Below are 27,339 nucleotides of genomic sequence, written 5' to 3' on the forward strand. Positions count from 1 at the left end.
CTGACCAACATGTGTGATATTAAGTGAGGCTGTTAGAGTATAGTGTGAACACATTTTTATATGAACTTCTTTGCAATGTTAGCAAGGACACAGTTGATGATGGAGAGATCTTCCATGTCCAGTTTGATACAACAGACAAGTTTAATTAAAGCTAAACAGGTGTCAGGGTTTCTGGGTCGTTGACCCAGTATTTTCAGTTCACATTCACTGTTTATCTACTGCCTGTTCCACTTCCTGTTTTATTGTGTTAGCCTTGGTCTGTGTGCATTATGTTCAGTCCTCTTCCCATTTATCATTAGTTCATTATGTTTAGCTGTTCACTCACCTGTCTCCAATCGTTGTCATTGTTAGTCATGTATTTAAGCCCTCTCTTCCCTTCAGCCCTTGTCGTGTCATGGATGTTGTTCCTGTCGCGTGTTAAGTTCAGTCAGCCAGTTAGTCTACCAGTCCATTAAGTTCAGCCAGCCATCCTGTCATCTTTTGTCTCCGTTTCCAATAAACCTCATTCTGCACCAAGAGTCCTGCGTGTGGGTCATCTCTTGCTCGCCTCCGCACACGACCCCTGACAGCAGGTTCAGACTCCACCAGCACTTTAATTTCTCTGAGAGATTTGTTGGTTCACCAAATGTACGGATTAACCACCTTTAAAATTTTAGTCCTCCTGTATTCGCAATTAACCATGTCAAACAATGTTCAAGCCTTTTAGTCACATATTTTGATTTTTTTGTCTTACAATCAACATTTAGGCCTGTGTTTCTGAGCTTGAAGGATATTATTTAGAGTTATGTGGTCTTGAGCCACTTAACACTGATGGCAAACATTTTTTTTTTTTTTTTGCATAAAAGCAGCTTTTTATTCATTGAAGTGCAATTTGCCAATAATACACATGCAGTGAGGTTTGTACATACTGTTTTATTGTTTCATTTTTCTTTACCATGTCTCTGCTTGCCTTTCTGTAAACGACCACACACCACTGGCAGAATACTAGCCAAAATAAAATCATAATTATAGGGGAGGGTATAAGAAAAGCCAAGGCACTGAAGTGAAAGAGAAACACGATGCAATAAAAACTGGTGGAAATGATTCATAACATTTTTAATACCAAATGCTTACACCGTATTCTTTTTGCAAATATTGCCATGTAAAAAACCAAATTCAATCTCACTGTATACAGGAAGTACATGTTAATACACATTGACTTACATTATATTACCCCCAAGATTCATTGCTGCACCATAAACCTGCCATTTTATTCAAAACTCCAGGATCAATCTGTTATTTTACACAATAGTGGAGAAACTAGGTTTGGCCCTTAAAATGTGACGCCCTACTATTCTGACCAACACGGATTTCAACACAGTTTAACAAAGAAAATATAGATGTTGACAACTATTAAAAACTGGGGGGAAGCACTAGAATGGCTTCTGCATAATTCAAGTTTTCAGTTAACCTTATCTGGTGATATGTCTTAATAGTAGGTGCATGCAAAGTGCTAATTCGGCAGAATAATTAGTATCATATCTGACCGTGATTTCTCATGGTCAGAAATGACAGACAGAATTCTTGGGAACAGATCTCTGGAAGTAAAGGAAGTGTACTACTTGCAAAGGGATAAATAATAATTGCAAGCACACTTTGCAGGTCAGAGTTCCAAGATTTAGCAAACAGGATGGGTACAAAAGTATTAGGAGGACGTATTAGGATGATACAAAAGCAGTCTAAATCTGGGCCACCTGGTCCTTAGGGGTCCAAGAGGTGGTGATAGTTGACAGTGCAATTACATGTACTCCACTAAATTATAATTTCCTGTTCTGACACGTCATATTTGGGCTCCACAGCTTTTCAAATGAAAACATTTTGCTCTACTACAAATTTCTGACGGCTAGCGGTACTAGCTATGTTTCATTTTATATGATAAGCCTATAATATATAGCCACTGTTGGGTTGAACAAGGAAATGGCAAAGTTCTCAATAACTTTTCACAAGTAGAGTTGTGGAAATTATTTTTATTTTCATTATATGAAAGGACAGTATCACAATTGTAATGTGCAGACTGCATCCTGGACAGAAACAGTTGCATTTGAAACATCTGCTGCTGCTAAAAGGACATTGACTTTCTGCAGGCATGCTGTAGACTTTGTGTTCATATATAAATTATGAAAGAAAATTAATGTGTCCTCTTTGGGGATTCGTGTCAGTGTTTGTGGGACTGTAGCTTCAGGTTTGTATTGTTGACTGGAATCTACATGAAAAAATGCATCTCAGGCCATGTTATGGAATAACGCAAAAGAGGTTAAATAGTTAGTGTACCTAGTGGCTTTCTTCAGCAAGAGATTAAGTAAGTAATGTGTAATATATTATTTCTGTTGAGCAACAATCCTGACATGAAATATCGCACATGGAAACATCGCAAGCAGCTATTGAATGGCTATGCTGTCCATCAGCATTACACTGAAAAGTACATATAACCTGCCAAAAATGGGAAAAACAGTTTTGCATAATTTAAGTGCTTTATCTTGTTTTTTGAGGTACAATCACTCTCGTGCCGATCAAATTTCCATAGGAAATATTAAGTCATGTAAAGGAATATGCATGTTTAACAGTGTGGTTTAAGTAGTAAGAGATAAGCAGGATGAGAGAGCAGAAACTTACTGACATATTAAAAGTGTTTTTATGTGAAGTTACAGAAAAGAAAATGCAGCTAAAAAGTGTTAAATGAACCACTGCAACACAGAACTGCTGCAGCTTCAGGTGTCACTCTTCATGGATTCATTCCGACGGTCTTTCCGAGACTGGATCCGTGCACATTTTGGACACTTTTTCACCACAAAACACTTTTTGTGAAAGCAGGCTTTGCACTCTGTGAAAGACACAAGATATTCATAGGTTTTATGTATCCTGCATATAAACCCAGTGGCAGCATATTACTTGTTATATTTGTGGGGGGGTTGTCAGAAGAATATTATGAAGTTGTACTAAGTCAATCCTGGTTTTAGTCTATAGAGGAACACAGACTGCATCTCGCTTTGTCTATGCTCACCTGGACAGCGTTTACATATGTCTGTCTGAAAAGGAAAGATGATGTCTTTCTCTCTGCAAAACTCACAGATAAAACCTCGGGCAAGACACAGCTGTGTGAAAGAAGTGAGAGAAGAAAGTCAAAATGATTTAATCTCATACAAACATTCACACGTTTTCCTCCTCTAAACATGTGTTGTATTCCTGGCTGTATTTAACTGAAATATTGTCTGAAATGTTGCGTACTTGTTTAAACGGGCACAAGGATAGGAGTCGTGAAAAGCTATTTCTTTAAGTCATCATTTACATATTAAGTCAGGTGAATGGGCCTGAGATCTACAATCCCTAACTTTAAAATAAATTTAAAATTAGAAATGCTTTTAATTTAGGTAAGCCCAATAATATTTAATTACCAAATGCATATCATCAGCACTGGAAAATAATAATACTGTCCTTAGGTAGAAATGTACTGTCTGTACTTTCTAGCTAATAAATAACATTAAAGAGGCCAGGAGCCATCTGGTTCAGAATGACTGACCTCACAGTTTTCCACATGAGTAATGGCAGACTGCAGCACTGCTTTGGCCTGTGGAACCAGCTGACCCTTCTTCACCTTCTGTAGGTCATCCATGGAGAAGAGGTTTGACTGCTCCCTCAGATGAGCAGGAAGATGCTCCAGCTCAGCCAGCACACTAGGACACAAACACAGGGCAGATTAAGTTACTAAGTAGTTACTAATGAGTTAGCAACAAAGGTTACTTGTTAAAAACTGTAGGTGAATTCAAATATTTTGTTCATTTCTGAGGGATTAGCATATAATTGCAGTGACCTCAGTTTAAAAGCTTTTTAAGGGCCTGTTAGGACAGATAGATTTCATGGTTAGGGCACATCCTGTAGGTCAGGTGTGGGGAACTCCAGGTCTCAGGGGCTGGTGTCCTGCAGGTTTTAGATAGCATCCTGGGTCAATACACCTTAATCAAATGATTAGTTTGTTATCAGGCCTCTGGAGAACTTCAAGACATGTTGAGGAGGTCATTTAGCCATTTAAGGATCTACATCTAAAACCTGCAGAACGCCGGCACTTAAAGGCTGGAGGTCCCTCACATCTGCTGTAGGTCCTGTGGGGTCTTTTGTGGATTGGGGTTGTTTTGGCACAACACAGTTACATCCACACATCCTTTCAAGCTTTTCTTTAGCTATGCGCTGAAGAAAAATAATTTTCAATTGTTATTTTCAATAACAAACGTCACTGCAGGTAATTCAGTGTAAAATACACACAAATATGATATATGATAATATAGTACAGTTACATGTTTATATAAATATATTTATTCATATAAACATTGAATTAAACTTGTAATAGTTAGAGATATTACTCTTTACTCTGATCAAAATATACTGCTCAGTTTTGAAGTTTGTGTCCCAGTGGCATTTCATTCACTCTATGAACTAGGTGAACTAGTAAATCTTATACCTAGCATACAGTCACGGCCGAACTCTTTATTTATTTACCATTAAAAGGTTTTTGAAACTTAATAAATCCTTGTAATAGTTCTTTAATGTGTGATAGAAACATAAAAAAATACTCAGCAAATTTAATGAAAAACACATTTTGATCCACTGCCAAACCTGTAAATGAAGTAATGTCTTTATTTTATAAAACAAGGACATGAGCTGTTTATACATACATACAATATATATCAACTTTGTATTATCTCCAAATGTTACCTTTCTGATAATCTGCAGGCTTTTAGCAGCTTCTTGATTCCCAGCAGCTGATCCTGCACCTCCTGATGGGAGGATAGAGGGACATGTTAAAAACAAAAGGAATACAAAAATAAATGAAAACAACCTAATAGTTTGTCATTGAATTTCAGTATCGGCTTTGAAATCTAATTCCACAGACTACTTACTAAATCCAGTAAAAGAATAAATAAAATGCCAGGATTCTTCCGATAGCTATCGATATGTTTTTAAATGTGAATGATTGCTTTCGGGCATCTATGATCACGGTAAGCACAACAGTAATAATTTAGTCATTAACTCACCCTAAACCTGTCCAGTTCTTTCACTTTACTGTACAGATTTTTACCAACACAGGTCAGGTCAAACAGAGGCTGCTGCCACACTGAATCCAGCAGCTGTTTGGAGAAATCACTCACAGGGTACCTGAAATATCAGGATTATTGTGAGTTATGATGATGTTACAGGGTTTAGAAATGCACTGCAAGTTATTTAGAAGTAATTTACATTTACAAGACATTTAATCATTTCAGTTTTCTATATGAATTAACTATACATTTAACATATGTCAACAGTTACTATAATATGTTGTCTGATTTGATCACCTGCCAAAATCCCAGCAGGACAGTACTCGACCCGGAATCACAGCCTCTGAGCCGCTGTGACAGCAGTCACAGAAATATCTGCAAAAATGAATAACAACAGATCAATGATTCATTTGTAATAACTTCATTATTTAAATATATATGGCTTAATATCTGATTGCAGGAAAACATAGCTCACGGTGTTTTTAATATTTGGGTAATAACATGTTATTTTCCATACCTGCCGAGGTATTCACAGTACCGCAGTTTCTTGATGTACCCTGGTGGGAGACAGAGAGTCTTATATTTGGTTTTGCTGCTTGTTACATTGTGAAGACATGGCTGAGGCCTGTGTTTGGTATTTACTGGTACTCAAACTTGATTACTATAGACAACAATGATTTCAGTGAGGAACAGTTTTTTACATTTATTTATTCCTTTTTTAAGAAATGACAAAGTTACATTTCACAGAATGACTTTGAGTTTTAGACAAAAATGCTGAATACAGTTGTATTAGTGAAGTGCATGACTTATAAATCTCTCTGCTTTTTCGGTAATGGAAGCATTTTCTGACTTATAGTTTATTCTCCTGTGCAGGGATTAAAAATGTTTTTATGAATGCGAATGTAATGTTCAGATAAAAACTAAAACAAAAATCCTCTGCAATTCATATTATGTAATGCAGTACTCACTGGGCTCCACCTCGGTCCCACAACCTGCACACAGGAAGTGTTGCGAAGCCACTACCTCGCTTCGTCTGAACAAAGAAAAGAAACCCACACACATTCAGCTCTAAATACACAATCATATATAGCATCAGAAATAAACCATTTTTCCGCTGCGCTGTTGTGTCATCACATATAAATGAGACCTGTGCGTTGGCTGGACCGTGAAGATGATCTGGAAACGTGGTGGTGCCCAGCTCAGGGATCCTCTCATCCTGGTACGCTGTCGGATCTCTTCTGTCAGGCTATCGCTGCTCACCGCCACATTTTCTGTACCCGGCAGCTGGTATGAACAGGAAGAACAGAGGATACTTGTGGTCATTTCTGGAGTCCAGTCCCAGCAACGTGTAATAAATATGCGGGAAAGTTTTCTTTGTCATCAGCCACCTATATCTTATTATATATTTATCTTGCATTAAAATACCAAGTTGAGAAAGTGTTACAGTCATAGTTGATTTGTGGTTGCTGTTCTCACCTCCTGAAGCGAGCTGCGAAGGCTTTGCCGGCCACGCTGAAGCTCAGTAGAAGGGAGCCATCTTTTTTTGAAATCCAACACCAGCTGCTGGGCTAGCTGCTCAGCACTGCACCATGGACATCATAGATTTAGTCAGATTTAAAAGAACAAGCGCTTACATTATTAAAATGCATGTTTACTGAAAGGGATAGGTTTTCTTACTTTTTTAGAGACTCTCTCTGAGTTAGTGTATGATCAACTCCACAGTCTGAAACAGAAACACATAATATGATGATTATGTTTATTCTCATTTAATCCAATATTAAGAAAATAATTTCTATATTTAGTTGATATAATAATGTATATGTGTTGATAAATGTCATAGAAAAAAAACAACATTTAAAACAATCAGTTCCTGATATAAAGTCAGTGAACACTAGGGGGGAAACAAATACTGTAGGCTTCAAATTTCCAAGCGCAGATAAAATATAGATACGTTCACAGTAAGAAAGCACTTTCTGCTGATCAAAGCATGTTTATATGAGTTCTTTGTTACTTTTGACTCAGATGGAAGATTGGTGGAAAGGAACAATCAACCTGTTGATACCATCTTCACAGCATTTAGGCTGTAAGAAATTAGTCATCCTGTAGCTTTTTAGTCTGGCTTTTTGTCTAAAAACATTATCCGGACAAAGTTGGGACAAAGGAAGATGTAGGACGACCCATTCCTGGTCAAAACAATATGTTTGATAAGGGACTATTTAAGGAATGTGTGTTTCATTAAAAATAGAATTTCTTACCTTCGAATCCGCTGTCAGTGGAGAGCACAGACAGAGTTTTCATTTGATGTTTAGGCTCATCCTTCCCTGCTTCCTCCTCCGCTTTGTCCTGTGTTTGCTGCTCTACACATATGTGTGTTTCTCTGTGTGACATCTTCATGTCTTCATCAAGATGTCTTCGCTTGTACCTCTCTCGTCTAGGATCAACTCTGCTGTACTTTACTTTATGCCTGTGTAATCTAAATGTCTGCTTCTGTGGCAAACTCTCCTGTGCAGAGCTTTTATGTCTTTCCTTGCACATCAGGCAGTTTGTGTCCATCGTGGAACGCCACTGATCTAAGCTAAGAGTCCATTTTGCATTTTCGAGCATCTCCAGCACCATGTCCACCACAATAAAATGAGCGTTTTCCTGCACACAGACAGACACTGGTGAGACGCTGCTGAGAGCATTTGGCACCTGTCTGCTGGCACAAATCTGGCTGTGATTTCACATTTCTATATTTAATGCCAAACACTATAGTAACCCGATTAAAGGCATAAAATGAAGTAATTCATAAGTAATTCAATTAAAAAAAAAGTTCAGTGTCTTAGATTTACATTTACATGGTCTAATAGTAACAGATGGATAAAGATATGTGTTTATGAATGGCATGCTAAGGAGGATTGTTGATATATAAATGATAAATTAAGCACTTGCTAATACCTTACTGATGTTTAATAGTGGGACATTATTCTACCACCTTTAATTTCATATATCTGTAGCTTATAATTTGCAGTTGTATGACTCAGCCAATAATTTTTAAAATAAGCAGCTTGTTTTACAATATAAAAATAAAGGGGTGTGTCATTAGCTTTTTTATATTTACTTTTATTAATTTCATTGCAAAATAAATAAAACTGTGAATGACTGTTGGGGGGGAAATGTAATGTACCTTTTCCAGTTCACAACTGGTCTTGTAGATCTCTGCAGGGGATGCTGGGATATCGCTGCTGCTTCTTTCTTTGCTTTGTTGTGTTGAGGTAGCGCATCCTGATGAAACACACACACACACACACACACACATAAATAAACTGACTGGGTTTCTAGCCTTTTTAACATTTATATTTTTTTCAGTGTTGCTAACGTCAGGTTCATATTTGCATTCAGTGCACTCGGTGTATCACTGTTACTGTCTGCTCAGTTCTATATTTTTATTCTTGGGCTTTATCGAGGATATAAACGTGGGTATTCATAAAACACTAAAAAGTTTTCTCAAGATTATGCCAAAGGAAAAGGTGGCAATATAAATGTGTACAAAGGCCTACAGTCAAAGCCTGGAGTAGCTTTACATGTTTCACAGTTCAAAATAATCCCTATTTATCGTATACGTTTTCCCTGAATCCCTGAGTTTACACTCATCCCTTGAATCCAGCTTCTTTCTGATGTCCTTCTCCTCACAGAACTTTCTCTTATTCTTTTTTTTAACTTTTACACCTTACAAGTACAGTGTGACGTCTGGGTTTTTATGAGTTGTTGCCGTCAACTTTTATGTCTCTTAACTTCATCACGCTGAGATTCAGAAGTGTTTGTGGTACATTTGAAAGACGCCATCCTAAATAATCTTTTCCCTTATTAAAGAAAATCTGCAGCTCAAAACCGGGAATGAAATCATAGAGTTAGTGTGTTTTTGGACATGGTTAGTCTCCTTATAGGCACAATAAAACTGCCAGCCACCCTTTACTACTTGACACAGCTGAAAAATACAAAACAAAAATCAGTAAACCCCAGTAATGCTATTTTACCTGGTGTGTTGTTGGGAATGCAACTACTCTGGGTCCGCCTTTTATGCTCCTCAGCTAATCCCTGCTGTCCACTGTAGGGAAGGTGGAGGCTGGGAGTCAGAAGCCGTTTCAGATTTGATGAGATAGAGGTAGAGCTTTGCTTTTTAGCCATCTCCACTGCGAATGACAACTGATAGGAGCTCGGTTTGGATTCCAGATCCTCCCCACTGCTGGATGTCGACCACTCCTGGGGACCCAGAGACGGTGAACCAAAGACAGGAGATGGTGGGTCCGAGCTAACAGGAGAAACATTTCACTTTAGATGGAGAAGTTTCAAAACAATGCAAGTGAAGATCATCCAAGAAATAAACACCAAATTAAATGTTAACCATAAAAAAGCACATATTGTGCATCACCTGACAAGCAGCTGAGTGGCATCAAATGTTTACTCATCACTTTAACAAGTATTTAGTTGTTAGTAGTTAGTGTGAGCAGTGAAAATAGTATGTTCACTGTATTTTCAACAGAAACATGAGGAATATCCTGTTTCTTCTTTTTACTTTGAGGCGTAAAACCATAGCTGCAGAAATAAAATAAAGGTCTCTTTATTTACTCATTTCAGTTCCTGTTTGCTCATAGGCTCTTGGCAACCACACAACTTTCATGACATTTACCATAAAGTATCTCAAATGTCAAACACTGTGAGTCCTAAGCAGTAAACACTGGCTCCTGCTGCAATTATTCACAAGAAGTAAAGCTTGTTGTTTACATATACAGCATACTGTGTAGTGTTAACATGAGCTTATTAGTTTTATTGTGTTACTTTACCTCCAGCAGCCAGTTATCCCACAGTAACTGAAGTCTCTAAAGCCTTAGCGCCATCAAGTGGTGCTAGAGTAACACTGTGATAAGCAGACTGTGCTATATTCCTATTCACTATTAGGTATGAAGTGACCACAAAGCAACAACCTAAATGTGGGGCAAAGAGTGTGTGTCTGTGAGACAATGTGGGACAGCTGGTGAAATGCTAAGAGAGGGCCTGCACTTTTCATGTGTGTAATTTAAAAAAATAAACACACAAACTAAAGGACAAAAATACTCATTCATATGAAGGAAATTTTCCCAGCCTGCTCACTGAGGAATGCAAGGTTGTGTTTTTCAAGAGGCTTCTTTCGCTTGTCTGTTCCCTTTTTCTATCCCGATAACTAGGAACTGTTGTGCGTACTGAGCAGTCTGGTGACCATCTTTTGGTTTCAGCAGGAAGGCATTCACACAGAACCGTGTCTTATTTAGAGCAATACATATTTTATAAAATTGTCGTGTGCTGTGTTTAGTTCGCGTTACAGCTGGAACTCAGTGAAGCTGCATTTCCTTTTCTCTGAGTTCGACTCCACAAAAAAAGGCAAAGTTGTGACTTTAAGGTTATTTGTTTCTTTTCCCCATTTATTAGCTTAGTGTAGACAGTAAGTGAATCTGCATATTACCTAGATACATATACGGTGAATAATGTTTCCATAGGTCAAAAAACACTATTTTACAAAAATGTACTTTTGGTGTAGTTATTAACAGATTCACCTGACATGGAAAAGCTTTGAGACCAGGAGGAAGCAAAAACAAAGATTCAAGGGAGCCCAACTTTGTGTCTTCCTACTGCTTATCACAAATCAAAGGATTACATCAGGAAGGGCCAAATCAAACATGCAGATCCATCCACTGTCGACACCCTGTGGGAAATAAGGGTGCAGCCATATAAACTGAAAACTTAACTCTAACTCTCCTTTAATTAATTTTATAGTTATCAGATCTATACATGACTAATGATACCTTTTTGTGAAGCATCTTGCAAAACTAACTGAAGTGTCCTAATTTTTTGCTAAAGGATGCATAAAAGTATGCAATATAGACAGTTTAGTGAAGTGTAGAAGAGGCAGAACAGGTTAGTTAGCTGTACCGCTGTGGAGGTTCCAGTGATGCACTATGTTGGACTGGTGCAGGACAGGCTGTGGTGCACATGTTAGGTATTATTTTAATAATTTCTACCTTTGCTACTAGCTTCATATTGTGTAGGACTGGGATGGACCGTTAAATTTCCCAAGGGGCCACGTGAGAAAGTGGGACTGTTGTGTTGAACTGCATCAATAAGCCGAACTCAGTTCGGCTCATTATTAATATTATCTCTATAAATGGCCACTGTCTGTTAAGAGTAGATGTTACAATTTGTCAATGCAAATGTGAAATAAGCACATGCCAACATTGTATCACTATAATCAACATTCCCACAAACAATTGTGGACAAAGTGTGTGTTGTAAAATTTCCAGATTTTCTGTTTATAGTTTAATTACATCATTTGCAGTTTTGAAAATGCAAAGGAAAGTCACATCAACAGCAAATGCAAGATTTGCTTTCCATTGTGCATATGAGAGCTCTGGAATGTCCTTGTCACAAAATTTCTGCTCTGTTTTTAGCACTTTGCCTACGCTGAGCCACCTCCCCCATGTGTGGGAACCTATGTCACCATGTTCAGTCTGATGTGCCTACAAAAGTGCAACAAACTGTCGGTGATCCAATGCTCCTGCCCTGATGAAATTGACTATTTTAGTTACAGCATCAGAAACCTGATTCATTTTTAGCACTGACTTACACTGCACGTCCTGCTGTATGATACAGTTCAAAAATACCAGTTCCTGTTTTTGGTTAATTTCATTTTGCATCTGCTTCAAAAGCAGATTTGAACAGCCATAGTTTGTAACATCAGCCTGTTTGTCCCATTGCAGAGCTTGCCTCTCCAATCATGCCTTTCACTCAACACATTCCTGATAGCTCCGCTGTCCACTTTTCAACTGAAAATCCAGATTTCCTGCAAAGGTGTTGAAAGACTCTTGATCTTGCTTGGAGAGTGGCATATTCTTAATTGCTCCTTTCCTCTCAGGTGCAAAAGAATTCACCAAACATTCACTGATAAACTCCCCATCAGAGTATGAATTACTGTTTTAGCGATTTTTTTGGAAGTAAAAATAAAAAACTGGATGATTAAAGATTGTTAAAGAAAAAAAGAGAAGGGCTTGTTGCTTGTGTAGCTTTGCTAGCAAAGGTTCAGATGTCGAGTTCTTGTATTTCTCAATCCTTAAACATAGTAATCTGCTCCAAAAACCACACACATGGCTTTACCTGTGACTACAGTAAATAAATACTTAGAAGACTGTGTTAAAAACTCTGCATCAGGGGGTCTCAAACTTAAATGAGCTGTAGGCCACTGCTGCTACTGTCATTTCATGTGAGGGCCACTGTAGTGTTCAAAAAACAAACAAATAAGAAAACACCCACAAATATTTCTGAAAATCTAGTGTTTTGTTCGTTTTTTTAATAATTTCAAATATTGTATCACAAGACAAAACTACAAACAGGAAGACTTTTTTGTGACTCTTAAATAACTGAAGCCTTTCATTGAAATACCAAAGAAACAAATTGGTAAACTGTTTCTGACCAGACACGTGGCAGCACTTCAGCTATGATAAGAATGCAGACATAAGTGTACACATGAGTTTTTGACTGCTAGTGAAAACTGTTTTCTTCACAAATAACTCTCACTAAACTCAATCCCTCAACATGTTTTTACTCTCTGTTCATATTGCCTTCATATTAAATAGCTTTTTGCTTTTTAAAGGACTTATTTTAACATTGCAGTCAACAACAAACAAATCTTCCCTAAAAAAAGGTAACTTCAAGAGCCAAATTGTATTATATTTCTTCACGTCAATATACAGGCCTCAAGTAGGTGTGACGTGGGCCACAAGTGGCCTCTAGGCCGCAAGTTTCAGACCCCTGCTCTATATTCTGCATCAGTCTTTCTGACATATTTCAGGGCCAGCAAACTCGAAATGGCATTTACTTGCAGACATAAATGCATGTTTTGTTTTGTTTTGTTTTGTTTTGTTTTGTTTTGTTTTGTTTTGTTTTGTTTTGTTTTGTTTTGTTTTGTTTTGTTTTTTCATAACATCTTCACAGCAAAAGAAACAAAGTTCTATTGTGATTTCCCACAAAATGGAAGGACTGTTTGCTGGCTGAAATGGGACAAACTGGGTGTATATCTATCTATATTATGCTTAAATCCCAATTTCCAATTGACCTCACACTGGCAGGGGCAACCAAATGGGCCAGGTGGAGCCTGGGGCCATACCATACTCTGGGCTGATCTAGAGGTCTGGAAATCAGCCTTTTAGCTCTCTGCTTATGTCTTATTTAAACTGAGTTAGCCCAAAGAACAGAAAATATCAGAATAACAGCACAGCACCACTACACCCAATTATAGGGTTCCCATTTTAACTCCTGGTCCTAAGTATCTGAATAATACAAGTGTTAACATGTTTTATGCCACCTACAGTTTACCTGTGCGTACTGAACTGTCGCAGTAAAATCATGTAGCATGCAGCTTTGTTCAAGGGGACAAAGTTGTTGCTTTGTGTGGATTCCAAACAGCTAATGATAAAAGTCATTCATGAATTGTAGCACTCAAGAGAAAAGACTGAATGACTCATGCACAACTCTTACTTAGTTTGATATGATAGTTACTGATTTACCCATCATCACAGCTTACAGCTTATTTTAGAAAAGCATCACTTAAAAAAAGCACCTTTAGAAATGTAATATAATCGTTTAGGCTTTGCCTTTTTTTACTCATGAAACCCTTCCCTGGTTTCTTCACCCCCAATGAATAACAACAAGACTTTAGAAAAGTATCTATCTTGCAGTGTTGCCCTTTAAAAGTTAGAGTCACTCAGAATGTGGGAGACAGTTTCAATATGTTTGAGGAGGCATTGTGTTTTTTTAAAAGCACACTGCACTCTGATCGCTCTACACACTGCTCAGCCACAACAGATGCTTTAGCTGATAGGTGTATCTCACCGCACTTTGTTATTATTTCTTATATAATTAGTCGTATATTCCATCTATGACACATGTAGATCTGTGTTTCTTGGTCATTTTTTTTTTATTTGTTATGCAATCATTTGTAATAATGATATTGCTGCAATGTTTTGTAATACTTTGAACATATAGTACACAGTACATAGTGGTTACCTGGGACTAGATGTATCATTTACTCCTCCGTGCCAGGAGATGGGCCTGCTGCGTCTGGAAATGACCGGACTGCTCCGGGGAAGGTGGAATTTTTTATCCTCTGGATCCAAAAGAGAAAGTTCCTCTTTGCTCTGGATGTCAGTATCTGTCAATACTATGTTGCCTTTCTTACACTCATCACTCAAACCCTCACTGCTGTGGCTGAGTCTGTCTGACTTGGAGTCAAGGAAAGATTTAAAATTGAGGCAATTGACTTTTGTCTGCTGGTGGTGATGGGAAGATGATGAATTTGCTTCTGCTCTGTCAGTTTCTGGTGGTGACAGAAGGAGAAGTGGGTTAGAATCCATAGCAGCTGACTGTTGTGTTTGGTAGCAAAGCAAAACAAGGGAGACAGCAAAGAAAAAGTTAGGCCTGATCAATATGTATTCCAAAGGCATTCTTCGTTTTAATTGCACGTAGATTTTTGGAGCTGGAACCAGAAACAGAGACTGTTCTGGAAAAGATATGTCCAGATAATTTCAAGCTAAAAGCCTAGCAGTTTTAAACTAAAGCTTTGCGATAAATGTTTCAGTAACTCTCTGGTGTTTCCTGTGTGGTGGCGGTCATACGTCTTTCAAGATGCCTAGAACAGAAGGTTTACAAATATGTGCTGGATCTTACCTGTAGATGCCATTGCAGGGGTTTTTGACTCCACTATGTCCACATACCAGCTGACATACTTGGAACTATACAGAGAGGAGGACATGGTGCTTTGGCTTCCCATCTGTGCAGAAAAAGAGAGCCATTGTTTCTCAATAACTTTGAAGCAAACTTCCTGCTGCTTTCAGAGCAGAGGCAACACAAGTACCAGTTGTGTTATTGACTAATGGTTGTACAAGATCAGAAAGTATTAAATGTTCTGTAATATTGTGTAAGTTATTAAGCTGCTGAAAATGTTGGGAAGGTTTATTAGTTCTGCCACAATTTGGAACTGATGAGAATAAAAATAAATAAATAAATATACATATTCATTAGGCAAGGATATGCAAGATTGTAACCTAAATCTTTATCATAATGCAAATTTTAAAGTGTGAAGGTATCTCAGGGGAGAGTTAAAGATTTTTCAAATTTAAAACAATTACAAATACACTGTCATCCGGACTCCCAGTGTGGAGCAATGCATGCATTTCCCAGGAAATGTGGCATCATAGACTTTTTACTTGTGCAAGTCACAACTGCACAGAGTGTGTAGCTGAATTATTTCATTAGCTCAAAGTAGAGCAACTGTTTGTCTGTGCCATCAACTTCTCTGGATGTTCTCAATTCTTTCAACTGGCAAGTTATAAATATTACTACATCCACAGATGCTGATAACTGTTTGCAAAGGTGATTTAAGCATTTATGTAAAGAGTTAACAGAGTTAAGTGATGCATGTGTTTATATACACTATTCTTAATGACTTGTTTTGCTGCACAACTATTCTAATGAAGAAGATCCTTGTAAAAAATAATATGTTTTTAAAAGTTCATACCAGCCTTATGAATTCAAATGGAGGAATTCAGTGTATTAAAAACAGAAAACGTCATACTAAAATAATGAGAATAGCAGAGTGTTTATGTATAACCATCGTTCAGAGGTATTTGGGTGTTTTTATAATGATAGTTTCTAAAACTGAACCAGAACATGGATTACAGAAGATGGGGCTGAACATCAATCGTTTATTTCAGTTGCTTTCAAAGATCTCACAAACTCTCCTGGAAAACAGCTACTGTGGCCAATACTTCATAAAAGCTAATACATGCTAGCAAAGTCTTTAGTTCATCTAGAATTAGAACAGTCTCAGCCGAGAAACTCCAACAACCATGTGCAGAAAGATCTAAGATCTAAGCTTTCATGCTTTGTAAAATAACGCAGCCTGTGCAGTGTGGGTGTGACTCTGATAAAAAAAAATGGGTGTCAGAGACATCACTCTGAGAATTAGCACTATCCTGTACGCAAGACAAAACATTAGAACTACGAAGCATATCAGTCTACATAAAGGTTATTGTAAAGACCTGACAGTGAAAGGTAACACTGAGAAACTTGTTAAATTAATGACGTTTAAAAAATTATTTTATTGTTTGAACTCAAATTTAAAAAAAACTCGAACGCTTATAAAGCCAACTAAAACAAAATAAAAATACCCAGGACATGTCTTTAGTTTCAGCTGCTGTCAATACAACCAGATAACTACATGACTTACACGTAGTCAGTTCTGCCTAACATAATGCAGAGGTTAGTTGGTGATTTAAAAAGATAAGAACTTTCCTGACATCACTGTAGCTTATTGGTCCTGAGTTTAGGGCACCCTGATGGCCAACTTCTGCTTTTTTTCTTCTTTTTTTTTTTTACTTCTACCTGGGAATAAATGACAAGGCCTGCTAGAGGGGGATTTTAGGCTAAAGCATGATCCATGACGATCAAACTGAGGTGTCACAAGTGGTTACATTGGTACTGAAGTGTTGTGAACCCAATGTCACCGTCTTTGAATCTGAATAAAGCTGGCATGTTTAATCAAAGATGAGACATCAGCGTAAAACACAAAAGACCTAAATTAAATGAGAAAATGTAGCACTGAACAGCCTTCAACGTCATTAACAGACCTCACATCCAACTAAAACTACAGTTATTTTATAGTCCACCCTCTGTATCCTCATACCACACATATACAACAAAATTTATCCCCAAACAAATCTAAGAAGTGAATTTCAAAGATTTGAGATTTTAAAAAAAGGAAGAAAACAGCCAAAGATATTTCAGTGCAAATACAAATGTATTACTCTCAAAGCGACACAGAAAGCAGTTTATACATGAGCCCTGCTGATTAATCTCTCTTATATATCGCTCATATATCTTCAAGGAGCTGCTTCGCTTTAATCAGCAAACAGAGCTTCCTGTATGAATGCAGAAGTAGATTCTAATTGTAAGTGATAATGTCTAAAATATTTCCCTTTTTTGTTTCAGTCAAAGTAAAAAGCAACACGTTGGAAGCAGAGAGAGGGGGGAAAGCAGACAGCAGAAGCAGCACTGACCAGAACACAAAGCTCAGGCTACTCACCAGTTAGTGACTCGAAGAGGAAACCTGTCAGTCTGGTGAAGGGAAGACTAATGCGAGTCTTCAAAAAGCTGCGGCAGCTGGAGAGAAAGGAAGAGGGCTGGTTGGTTTTCAGCACTTCCTGTATTTAAATCAGGTTTGTATTTTCTGTGTCTCAGCAGTCAGTGCTGGGCTTTTTTTCCACTAAGAACAGAGACACCAAGAAGCTCTCAGTACACCGCACAGCACCTTACCACAAAATTACCCTAAATATGTAATCTGCCACTTAAAAAAACACAGGCTTCTGACTTTTTCTCAACTATTTAATAACAGGGAGTTGATTCATTATGTATTAAGTCATGCTTTTATTTTAGGAGCGTTCATAATACATAACACATAACATATAATTAAAATATTTCTTGTTTCTTTCATTCTAAAGAATGAAGGAACATTTAATGAAATATAATCAGATCGATTATAGGAGCAAAAGTGTTTCCTTAAACCCATTGCAGGTCTTAAATGTTGTGTTCAAAGGTTCCTCAATTTAAACACCGTCACAGACGCGAGTGCAAAGGTTTCGTTCAGCAGCATATCTTACGTGACATTTCTCAGTGCTCAGCAAAGGCTGGCATGTTAGCTGGCAGCTGGCAGAGGTGAAAGAGGAAGTTCTAGTACAGAGACAAGTATCAATGGCCGAGGGTGTTGTTGAGACGTGATCAGATTGAGACACTTACCTCCAGTCTTTACCTCTAGGTGGCAGCATTTCAGAGCCCAGACATAGCTCAACGTCAGTTGACATTCGGTTGATATTTCAGAACAATTGGTATTTCAGATATAAAGGATGCAACCAGGAATTGTCTGTCTGTCTGTGACAGACAAGCGAACCTGTCTGTGTTCACTTCATATACTGTATTTCCATGGAGGTTTGCATGTTTCAGTAAACTGCTGCAACATTTCCTATTTTCCTAGCAACATGAGAGATAGCATAGAACTTTTGCACAGCACTTTAGACACGGTCAAGTCGACTGGTGAAATTCAAACCAGGTTCTGAAGGGGGGAAGTGATTTAAATGTTTTCGTGATGCTCAGGACTTTTTCAGTTAATTTTTAACTGCTGTAACAAAGAGACCTTACAACTCTGGGATGAATAAAATATATTTCAACTTTGCCATGTCTTCTCTTTAAGGGGTAACTTGATCCAGTAGACAAAGCAAGACAAGTCATCTGAGAAAACTCTTATAAGTCTGATTTTAAACTACAAGCCTAAATGTAATGATTCAGTAAATGTTGTAAGTAAATATGGCTGTTTTTATTAGTGATTATGAAATAAACATTACAACTCATTTGTTTGCTTTAATAAAAGATAAAGATAGATGACTGAGTCTTTTTGGGAAAGAAACACCGAAATCTTAAACCGCAGCACTTCATTCTTTCAAGCATGAACATCCAGAGATGATTTGAATTTCACTTTAAGTGTATACTATTGCATATTTGGTGTACTTCCTCATTTTTTAGCTGGTGAACATGAATACCAGACTTTGTAGTCAACAACAACAACAACAACATATGTTTTGATAATGCCATTCAAAATGCCATAGAAAGTAGGGACTTGGTCTGGAGTCAGTGTCGTCTATTCCTCTGTTATTTTGTGGCTTAATCAGATCTCTTTCATTGTTATGAAGACCACATAATTGACTTACAGTGAGCTCAACTTACACCCAAGCTGGGGGCTGGTTTTGTAACATAGTCACTATTTTGGGGGTAAAAAAAAAAGTGCTTACAAAGGAAACACGAGCTACACATTTCCTGAAACACACATTTTTACATCCTGGTACCTCATTGACATGACATCACTTTATGTCAGAAAATTGTGATATCAGAAAGAAAAGAAAGCTCTAACTGGTAAAAACGTTTTTTGTGAGAAATATTTGAGTCGCTTCTTAAACTTCTTCCTTCCACTGCCTCGTGTTACTCCCCTCTTCTCTGCTTTGACTTTTATGAAGATAAAAAAGGACATATGTAATTATACTCATGTGGAAAATAAATAGTAAAAACTTATAAAAGACTTGCATAAGATGTGGCCTACTTCATACAGTGAATCATATAAGGCTTATATGATTTACTCATGAAAGTGGCCACTTTCTCATTACTTTCATATATTGTTTTAGTAAGTATCCAAAACATCCAAGTTTCATTTATATAATTTTTCAAGGGCTCTTATATCTGTTTTCAGTCCTGTATGCTTTTCACACAAGTTTCACACAAGACAGATACAAACTTTATAAGATTTATATATATCTTTTCCATATGGTTAAACTGTGCATGCAAAAAGCAAACTGGCTAAAAATTTGCAATAACTATTGAGTTTGAGTTAATCTGTAAGATGTGTTGTGTGTTAGGTTAGCAAAGGTCCTCACAAGTATGTAAGTATGAACAAGTGATGGTGCTCAGTGTAATCAGGGGTCAGCACTGTGCATCATCTGCTGATGCAAGCTCGTTATGTAATGAGCTGACTCAGCACTTCCTTCTGATTCCCGGTGGGACTCTCTCATTATCACTCATGCACACACGCACGCACGCACGCACACACACACACACACACACACACACACACACACACACACACACACACAAGCTTCATGTACACAGGATGGTTGTAAATAAGGGTTTTTGGCCTGCAGCACGAATCAGTTTCTCTCCTCTCATAGAGCTGCTTTCCCGTGCTTTAATCTCAAACAATAAAATTTGATCAAATGTATATTTATGGTTCATTTATTGTTCATTTGGAACTGGTGACATTACTGCTCACAAACTGCAGCAGTGGTGTTGCAGATAGTGTAAATATGACATTAAAAATGAAGAAAAAATTGTGAAGGTTTGTACCAATTGTTAAATCTAAAACTTACACAGAGAGATTGTACACTACAAGAGAACTGTAGTTACAATCTTCTATACACTTTTCACTGCATTGTTAGTAGTTACTTATTCTTATATCCTTGCTAAAGGTAACTGGTGTGACCTGGATATCTTGGTCTCAGCAGCCACTTTAGTCAAAAGGAAACCACCATAACTTAAGCACAGGCCTAACTGCAAAATAGGACACCCAGCCCTTTAGTCTTTAAACCTTGTGTTTTAAAGCAAAATGAAAATTTCTGAGATAACTAACTATAACAGATATAACAGAGATTAAACTCTATGAGAAAGCTTCAGTGCGCGAAATGTGTTGTTTGTCGCTTTTGTCCAGCAGAGGTCACTGTTCATTAAATTTCAGCCCCACTTTCATTTTCACTGCCTTTCACGGGCCGCAAAAGGCTAGTGCGCAGCCGCACTCAGCTGCACTGAGTCAAAAAAAAAAGAAGAAGAAATGCGGCGTGAGACCGGAAACACTGTTTTCAAAATAAAAATCGTAGCGCAGTAGAATATCGTCAGTCATCTTTATATAATATATTATAAGAACAGAATTGAGGCCACATAACCACTTACACAATTGCATTAACAGTGCTTTACTTATACATTTGCAATCATGGTATATTAATTCCCCCTCGTATCTGGATTTATAACCACATTTCAATGGTAAGACCTTTACATTTGTGTCTGAAATATTTAATTTGAAATTTAAAAAATGAATATCTAAATTATACCCGAAACGGCTTCGTATTTATTATTTCATTCCACCGTAACATTGGCCTGGTCGGTGTACAATTTTGAAATTTGTTCCCCGGATGTCGCACCGTCCAACTGAGACGCTTGACGACACGCGCAGACCTCCAGGCAGACGCGGCGGCGACAATCACGAATTCAGAACGCGCGGCACGGCCACGGACGTCTGTGAAGTCAGTGTCCCGCTGTTTACCTGAACGTAGCCAACCCCGCGCGCTCTTTCGGACATAACCGATACACGGACACGCGCAGCGGAGAGGCGGAAAATTATGGCGACGTTGGGACCGGAGTCGGCTCGCCCCCCTCTGGGTTCTTCTCCGTTAGTCCAGGCTCACATCGGCAGCGCCAACCTGCCTCCCAACCGGGGCTTGGAGCGGGCGCTGGAGGAGGCGGCGGCCAGCGGCGTCCTCAACCTCAGCTGCCGAAAACTGAAGGAGTTTCCCCGGACAGCAGCCAACCACGACCTGTCGGACACGGTGGAAGCAGGTAGGTTGTTCTTTGGTGTATTGCACTCGCCCAACAGCCCATCCCGGTTAGCTTTTAAGAAGGGGGGGCACACCGGTGCTGGGCGGTAACTGCTCCCCGCTATAAACGCGTCACGGCGGCGTGGAGACTCCTTTAAGTAACCGCTGGACGTTATTTACAACATTGGCATTTCCGTTATCCACGAGGACTAACTGAGCGTTTGCTCACGAAGCTGCACGGGTGGTGTGCCGAGCCCTCAGCCCTGGTGGTGTTTGCAAGTTGGAACTTTGGCTTCACCTGAACCGGATGCACAGTTGACTTTAACCCCTCCACTGAGTCGTGTTTAGCCTCCTGACTGGCCTCATTGTGACCTGAGATTTGTTCATTATTGAGAGAACAGTCATAGGAAAAGTTTCAAGTTTCCAAATGACTGAAGCCCTGTGTTTATGGAGGGCTATAGTGAAAGTGGGCACTGGAGCATTTATCACTGATCCGACTGTTCAGTGGAAATCCCCACTACTTCCTTTTAATCCATTACAAGATGTAAACAGGCATGGAGAGTTGGCTGAACCCCGACACACTCAGTCTGTGCTGTTTTAGGCACAACATAGCTATTTTCTTTCCAACCCAATCCCCTATCACGTTAATTACCAGAACACAAAAGGTTATGTGTGTAAAGTTTTCTAACATAAAGGTAAACAATAAAAAAAAGATGTATTTTTGCGCTGTAAAAGCTGAAGGAAAGGGTCTTTAAGAAAAGCAGATGTTGTTTTATATGAGGGTTCTTTGTTTCATGAGTTTAAAAGTTTAAATGTGTTTGCGCTCTAACAGACCAGTTACCTATCCATGTCATAGACTGTATGTAAAAGATGGATGTAGCCACCATGCAACCATCAGTTGCTTACTGAAGACTGATTATGAAGTCCTGAGCTGAGTTTTTTGTTATTGTTATCATGTTTTGATACTAGACAAGGACAAAGGGGTGGAGCTGACTGTGAAAGAACTATGCATACACCTAGGGTGATGTCTTGTGATTCATAAATAACTAGCTAATTAGCATACCCTAAATCAGGGGTGTCAAACTCAAATACACAGTGGGCCAAAATTCAAAACTGGAACAATGTTGTGGGCTAACATTAATATTTATTGAAAAAAAAATCTTCCTCCAGATATAAGAATGAATCTTTTCTTATGGACTCAAACAAGTTTTGCTGAAAAACTGAATATGGAACAAGCAAGGCTTAATACTAAACGATATATATATTAGCTGTGTAATACCAGTAGGCCAGCTCTAATAATAATTTGGTATGGCTTCACGGGCCAAATGTAATTACACTGCAGGCCAAATGTGGCCCACGGGCCAGAGTTTGACACCTATGCCCTAAATAATCCTGATTTATGACTCTAAAAATGATAATAATTTGGATTTAAACTTGAACTTTATTCAGTATGATCCAAAATCAACAACCAAGCCCATAAACTCATCAGGAAAGTGTTTACTCTGGTCAGAGAGTAAAGGAGTCGAGGGCAATTTTAATGAACTTCTGTACAACATATGTACATATATGTAATAGCTTCCTGTCTGTGTGCTGGTAAGGCTTAAATTTGGCTCTGTGGCTGCATTAAATGACAATAATATGACTTGCTAAGTGGAACAGGCTTTTCAGAAGTTTGTGCCTCAGTCTTTGTGAATAAAATTATAGTGTGGGTTTAATATGTTATGTAGAACTAACTAGCAGTGTTCCGTATCTTTGCAATATATGTGTACAGGCTATAGAAGCAGTTAGCTTATGAAGTAGCGCTCCACTCTCTTTTTCATATGTGATCACTTAGGACTTAAAAATAAATAAATAACATGGTAGCAGCCAAAATGCTAACATTGAGCTTTCAGTGTGAGGTCCTAAACCAATGGCTGATGTCATGGTGGCTGCATCCGTCTTCTAAATACAGTCTATGATCTTGGTGTATATTGTGAGTCTTGATAAGTATGGCCAGAAGCAGGACTACCTTTATCCATACTGGGGTTCATGATTGGCATTTTCTTATTGATACATACCAGGTCAAACGGAGTATAGGATATAAGGTGCAGGTCTCTGTGGTTATCAAACAGTCAAGTTTTCATCACTGACCTACTGCCCTGATCCACATAATAGTTTTCAGTGTTCGCTCTGACATCATGTGGATTCATAAGGATAGATTTAGGGGCATGCTGGTTAAGCTGATTTGCTGTACTGTGCAGGCATTTTATCTTTCAGCTTTTAAAAGTAGTAGAAACACTGGGTTAGACACGTGCTCTAAATGTTGCCTGCTAATGCCGTTGGCAACAAAAACTAAGTTGTGGCTGTCTTTGCTCTTCAGAGTAAGTGAATAAATGGGTTGGCTGTGCTGCAGTGAAGACAAGTGACGTTACTTTGCTGCACTTCGGTCTCTAACTTTGTTTATGTACACTAAAAAAGAAATGTGGATTACGTAACTGCTGCGGAGCTCACGTTTACAGAACCATACACCCACCCACCCACGCATGCATGCACACACACGCACACCGCAGCAGCAGTATGAAGTCAAGCGATAGAAGTGATGGCAGTAAAATGAGAGTGTGAAGATTGTGTGCTACAGTTTAACAGCGTTCCTGCAGTATATATTAGGGATTCCTGGTCATGGACAAGACTTTGTGATCTGGGATGTTTTGTGTCACTTACATACCAAATGGCCTTTAGAGAATCCTTCTTATAAATCTAAGAGGGTGCTTGTCCTGCCTCTTATCCCTAAGAGTCAGTCAAGAGAAAAAAAGAAAGCAGGTAAAACTGGGCCCTAACAGTTTGCAAGCTGTAGATGTTTGTGTAATATGTGTCAGGACGCTGAAGGCATTTTCCTTTAAAGTGACAAGATGTTGTTGTACAAAAATGTTGTTCCAGAGATTTATAGAATTGCTGTCAAGGGCCATTGAATCTGTTCTGGCAGCACGTGGTAGCAAAACTTCTTACTCCTAACACTCCTAACACTCTGTTTATTTTTTCTCTTTAATTTGATGCCAGTTTATTTAATGCTTTCTTACCATGACGGTCTCAAGGTGCATCATCCTGATGTAGTGGCTTACACATCCATCCTGGAGGAGACAGAAATCCCATTGGGGTTGTGTCAGGAAGGGCATCTGGTGTGAAAGTCTGCCAAAACAAACATTCAGCGTTACCTGCTGCGATAACTCTATGAATGAGGGATTAGCCGAAAATAGCTTTTAAGGTGCATTATCTTAACCACTTCAGGAAACAGAAGGAGGTGTCAGATTAATGAGATTAATGATTTCATGTACATAGTTAGGTCATAAGTGTTTATTTAATAGTTTGTTGAGTTGTCACAGCAAATATTTGGCAAATAGGCCAAATGAGAAACAGTCTTTCTTTCCGTGTAAAAAAGTTGAACTACATATTTAATCCTTGAGTTATCTTTATATGAGGAAAAAGAAGGCCAGTCTCATCAGGACATATCAGTTTTTTTCTGCACAATAAGGAAATGCTGCTGCAGGAAATGAAAGAACTGTCACAACTCTCTGGCTTTAAATTGTAAGAAACAAAACATGTAAAATAAGAGAAAAGGTCCTGATGCTCATTATACAATAGATAAAAGCTGTAAAACTTAGTCCAAACATATGCCTTTCATCACATTTCATCACATTTTCCAGAGCTGTCCACTGGGGCCAGATTGGAGCATTTGGCAGGCTGATTCTGAACCCCCCCAGGCCATATGTATGACACCCCTGTTTTAGGATAAAGGAAGGGTTCAAAAAAGCCAGAGAAAACAGTGCAGCCATGAGGATTATCAGCCTTACGGGCTTCATGCATTAAGATACGTGGGTTCAAAATATCTGTATCAGCCAATATTGGCCTTACTGACTGGTACCTCCTGCAAATTCTGGCTCAATACTCGAAGATCATGGGATAAAGGGATAAAAAATGATAAACATTTGGTTGCATGTCAGCGTATCGGTGTATCAAAGTATCTCTGGCGCTGGGAAAAAGAACTGAAGAAGCTTGAAAATCCTGCTGTAGACATTTTGGAGTGGATATGACCGACATGCTGGTGTGACAGTAGTAAACAGTGGCGTGTTGAGTTTTCTCTGATCACACAGCAACTGTGATCAGCTCCCATGAAAAGAAATGAGATGAGACAGAACAAAGTGAGTCACTGTGACAGACGAGCGTGCTGTGGAAGCACTCGTCTTTAAATGCACACATGCACACGCGTATTTATATAAATCAGCTAAAGTGCACACAGAAGCAGTGTGTCAGAGTCGACAGAAGTGCAAGGACTCACACTGTGCTTCCTCCTAGTTTCATATCAGCAGCCGCGCAAGTCTCGGCTTGTAGTGAAACACAAGCTGGAGCCGCTTTCCTTACAGCCTCCTCCCACTAATGGCTTCTCTCAAACTAAGAGGTGGCTTTTTGTTGGAAAAGAGCTACTTTTAGAGTGTTTACAGTCACTCGGGTGAACCACGCTGAAAGGCGGGCTGAAGAAACACAGAAAGATGGCAGGTTTTAACTCCTTTCTGCAGTTGCTGTTTTGGGCCTGCTTCTCAAACCTCTATTTAATACTTAATCACACCTGATTCATACAACACACAGATGAAGAAGAGATTTGAAACATCACATCATAAAGCATCATTATAATTTTGTATGGTGCTGAAAAAGTGTAAGGCACATTTTCAAAAGCTTCCTCGTGGAAGATGTTGCACATGGTTGTGATCAAGGAAGAGGGACTGAAACAGTTATAAAGGATAAAGAAAAAGAACACTGAGAACGAGACCGATGTTGATTGTTAACAGGGTAAAATGTGGTATATCTAATTGAACGTGAGATAAGATTTATTAATATGACACACTCAGGGAGGGGCTGCATATGTGTGGTTGCAGGTATTTATTTTAGGGTAGATTATATCACTTGTGTCCAGGAACTGAAAGGTGAAGGAAGGTGATTTTCAAACCAAACCAACCAGTCAGTCTGCTTTCAAATGTGGTGGGATCAACAGCAACTACCGAACCGTGTGTGTGTGTGTGTCTGTTTGTGTGTTTGGGGTGTTAAACATCCCTTAACTGCTAGACAGTTGAAAGCTAAACAGAATGACATAATGTTTAGTTCTGAGGAATGACAAAATTTTAACCGCAGATTTTATTTATTTATTTTTTAAATCGCAATCATCCACAGCAATAACACGTAACTGATTTTGCTTTCATTTTATGCGCTTATAAATCCTCTTTTGTACCGTTCCTGATATAATTGCTATATATAAAAGTTCTAGCACTCAGGGTGAAAGTGTTTGGGAAAAATCTGAGAACTTGAAGGGGATTTCTGTTTAAAGATGATTCCAGGAAAGAGGACGAGAGTAGGGAGATGATTTTTTTCAGTAATAAAACTGATTCTTTCTGTCCACCACTGTACAGTTGTGAGAATGACATGAATATTAGTTTTCACAAAGTCTGTTTATGTGAAGAGTCAATATTTCCAGTGTTGGCCCTTCTTTTTCAAGAACAGTTGGCCCTGAGATGCTGTCAATCAACTTCTGGGCCAAATCTTGGCTGATGGCAACCCATTCTTCCATAATCAAAGTTTGGAGTTTGTCAGAATTAGTGGGTTGTTGTTTGTCCATCTGCCTCTTGAGGATTGGCCACAAGTTCTCAATTGGCTTAAGGTCTGGGGAGTTTCCTGGCTATGGACCCAAAATTTCAATGTTTTTTTTCCTTTGCTACTTAGTTATCACTTTGGCCTTATGGCACGGTGCTCCATCGTGCTGAACCATTGTTCCTTACCAAACTGTTCTTGGATGGTTGGAAGAAGTTGCTGTCGGAGGATGTTCTGGTACCATTCTTTATTCATAGCTGTGTTCTTTGGCAAAATTGTGAGAAAGCGGCCCCACACATGAATAGTCTCAGGATGCTTTACTGTTGAGATGAGACAGGGCTGATGGTAGCGCTCACCTTTTTTCCCCCAGGCATTCTTTTTTCCAGATGCTCCAAACAATCGGAATGGGG

General features: G+C 38.6%; 2 protein-coding genes across 2 annotated transcripts in view; one reads left to right on the top strand and one right to left on the bottom strand.

Moving 5' to 3' along the window:
* Positions 1–211: 211 nt before the first annotated feature.
* Positions 212–17,406, bottom strand: rubcnl (rubicon like autophagy enhancer). Its single transcript, XM_005946082.2, has 17 exons — positions 17,218–17,406; positions 14,802–14,904; positions 14,142–14,451; positions 9,086–9,360; positions 8,236–8,333; positions 7,325–7,712; positions 6,747–6,792; positions 6,546–6,651; positions 6,217–6,353; positions 6,038–6,102; positions 5,587–5,626; positions 5,367–5,444; positions 5,067–5,187; positions 4,747–4,808; positions 3,557–3,710; positions 3,041–3,131; positions 212–2,860 (listed from the first exon to the last, which is right to left on the bottom strand). The coding sequence occupies exons 2-17, from the start codon at positions 14,902–14,904 to the stop codon at positions 2,748–2,750; spliced, it is 2,187 nt and encodes a 728-aa protein (XP_005946144.1). The 5' UTR covers positions 17,218–17,406; the 3' UTR covers positions 212–2,747.
* Positions 17,407–20,919: 3,513 nt separating this feature from the next.
* lrch1 (leucine-rich repeats and calponin homology (CH) domain containing 1) overlaps positions 20,920–27,339 on the top strand; it is a gene marked incomplete in the record, with an annotated part of 100,651 nt that continues 94,231 nt past the window's right edge. The window contains 1 exon segment of the mRNA XM_014341275.2: positions 20,920–21,338. Within this exon segment, the coding sequence (XP_014196761.1) occupies positions 21,122–21,338 (217 nt within the window).

This window comes from Haplochromis burtoni, unplaced genomic scaffold, assembly GCF_018398535.1.
Source record: "Haplochromis burtoni strain Fernald_Lab_line unplaced genomic scaffold, NCSU_Asbu1 Contig_467, whole genome shotgun sequence".
Taxonomy (NCBI): domain Eukaryota; kingdom Metazoa; phylum Chordata; class Actinopteri; order Cichliformes; family Cichlidae; genus Haplochromis; species Haplochromis burtoni.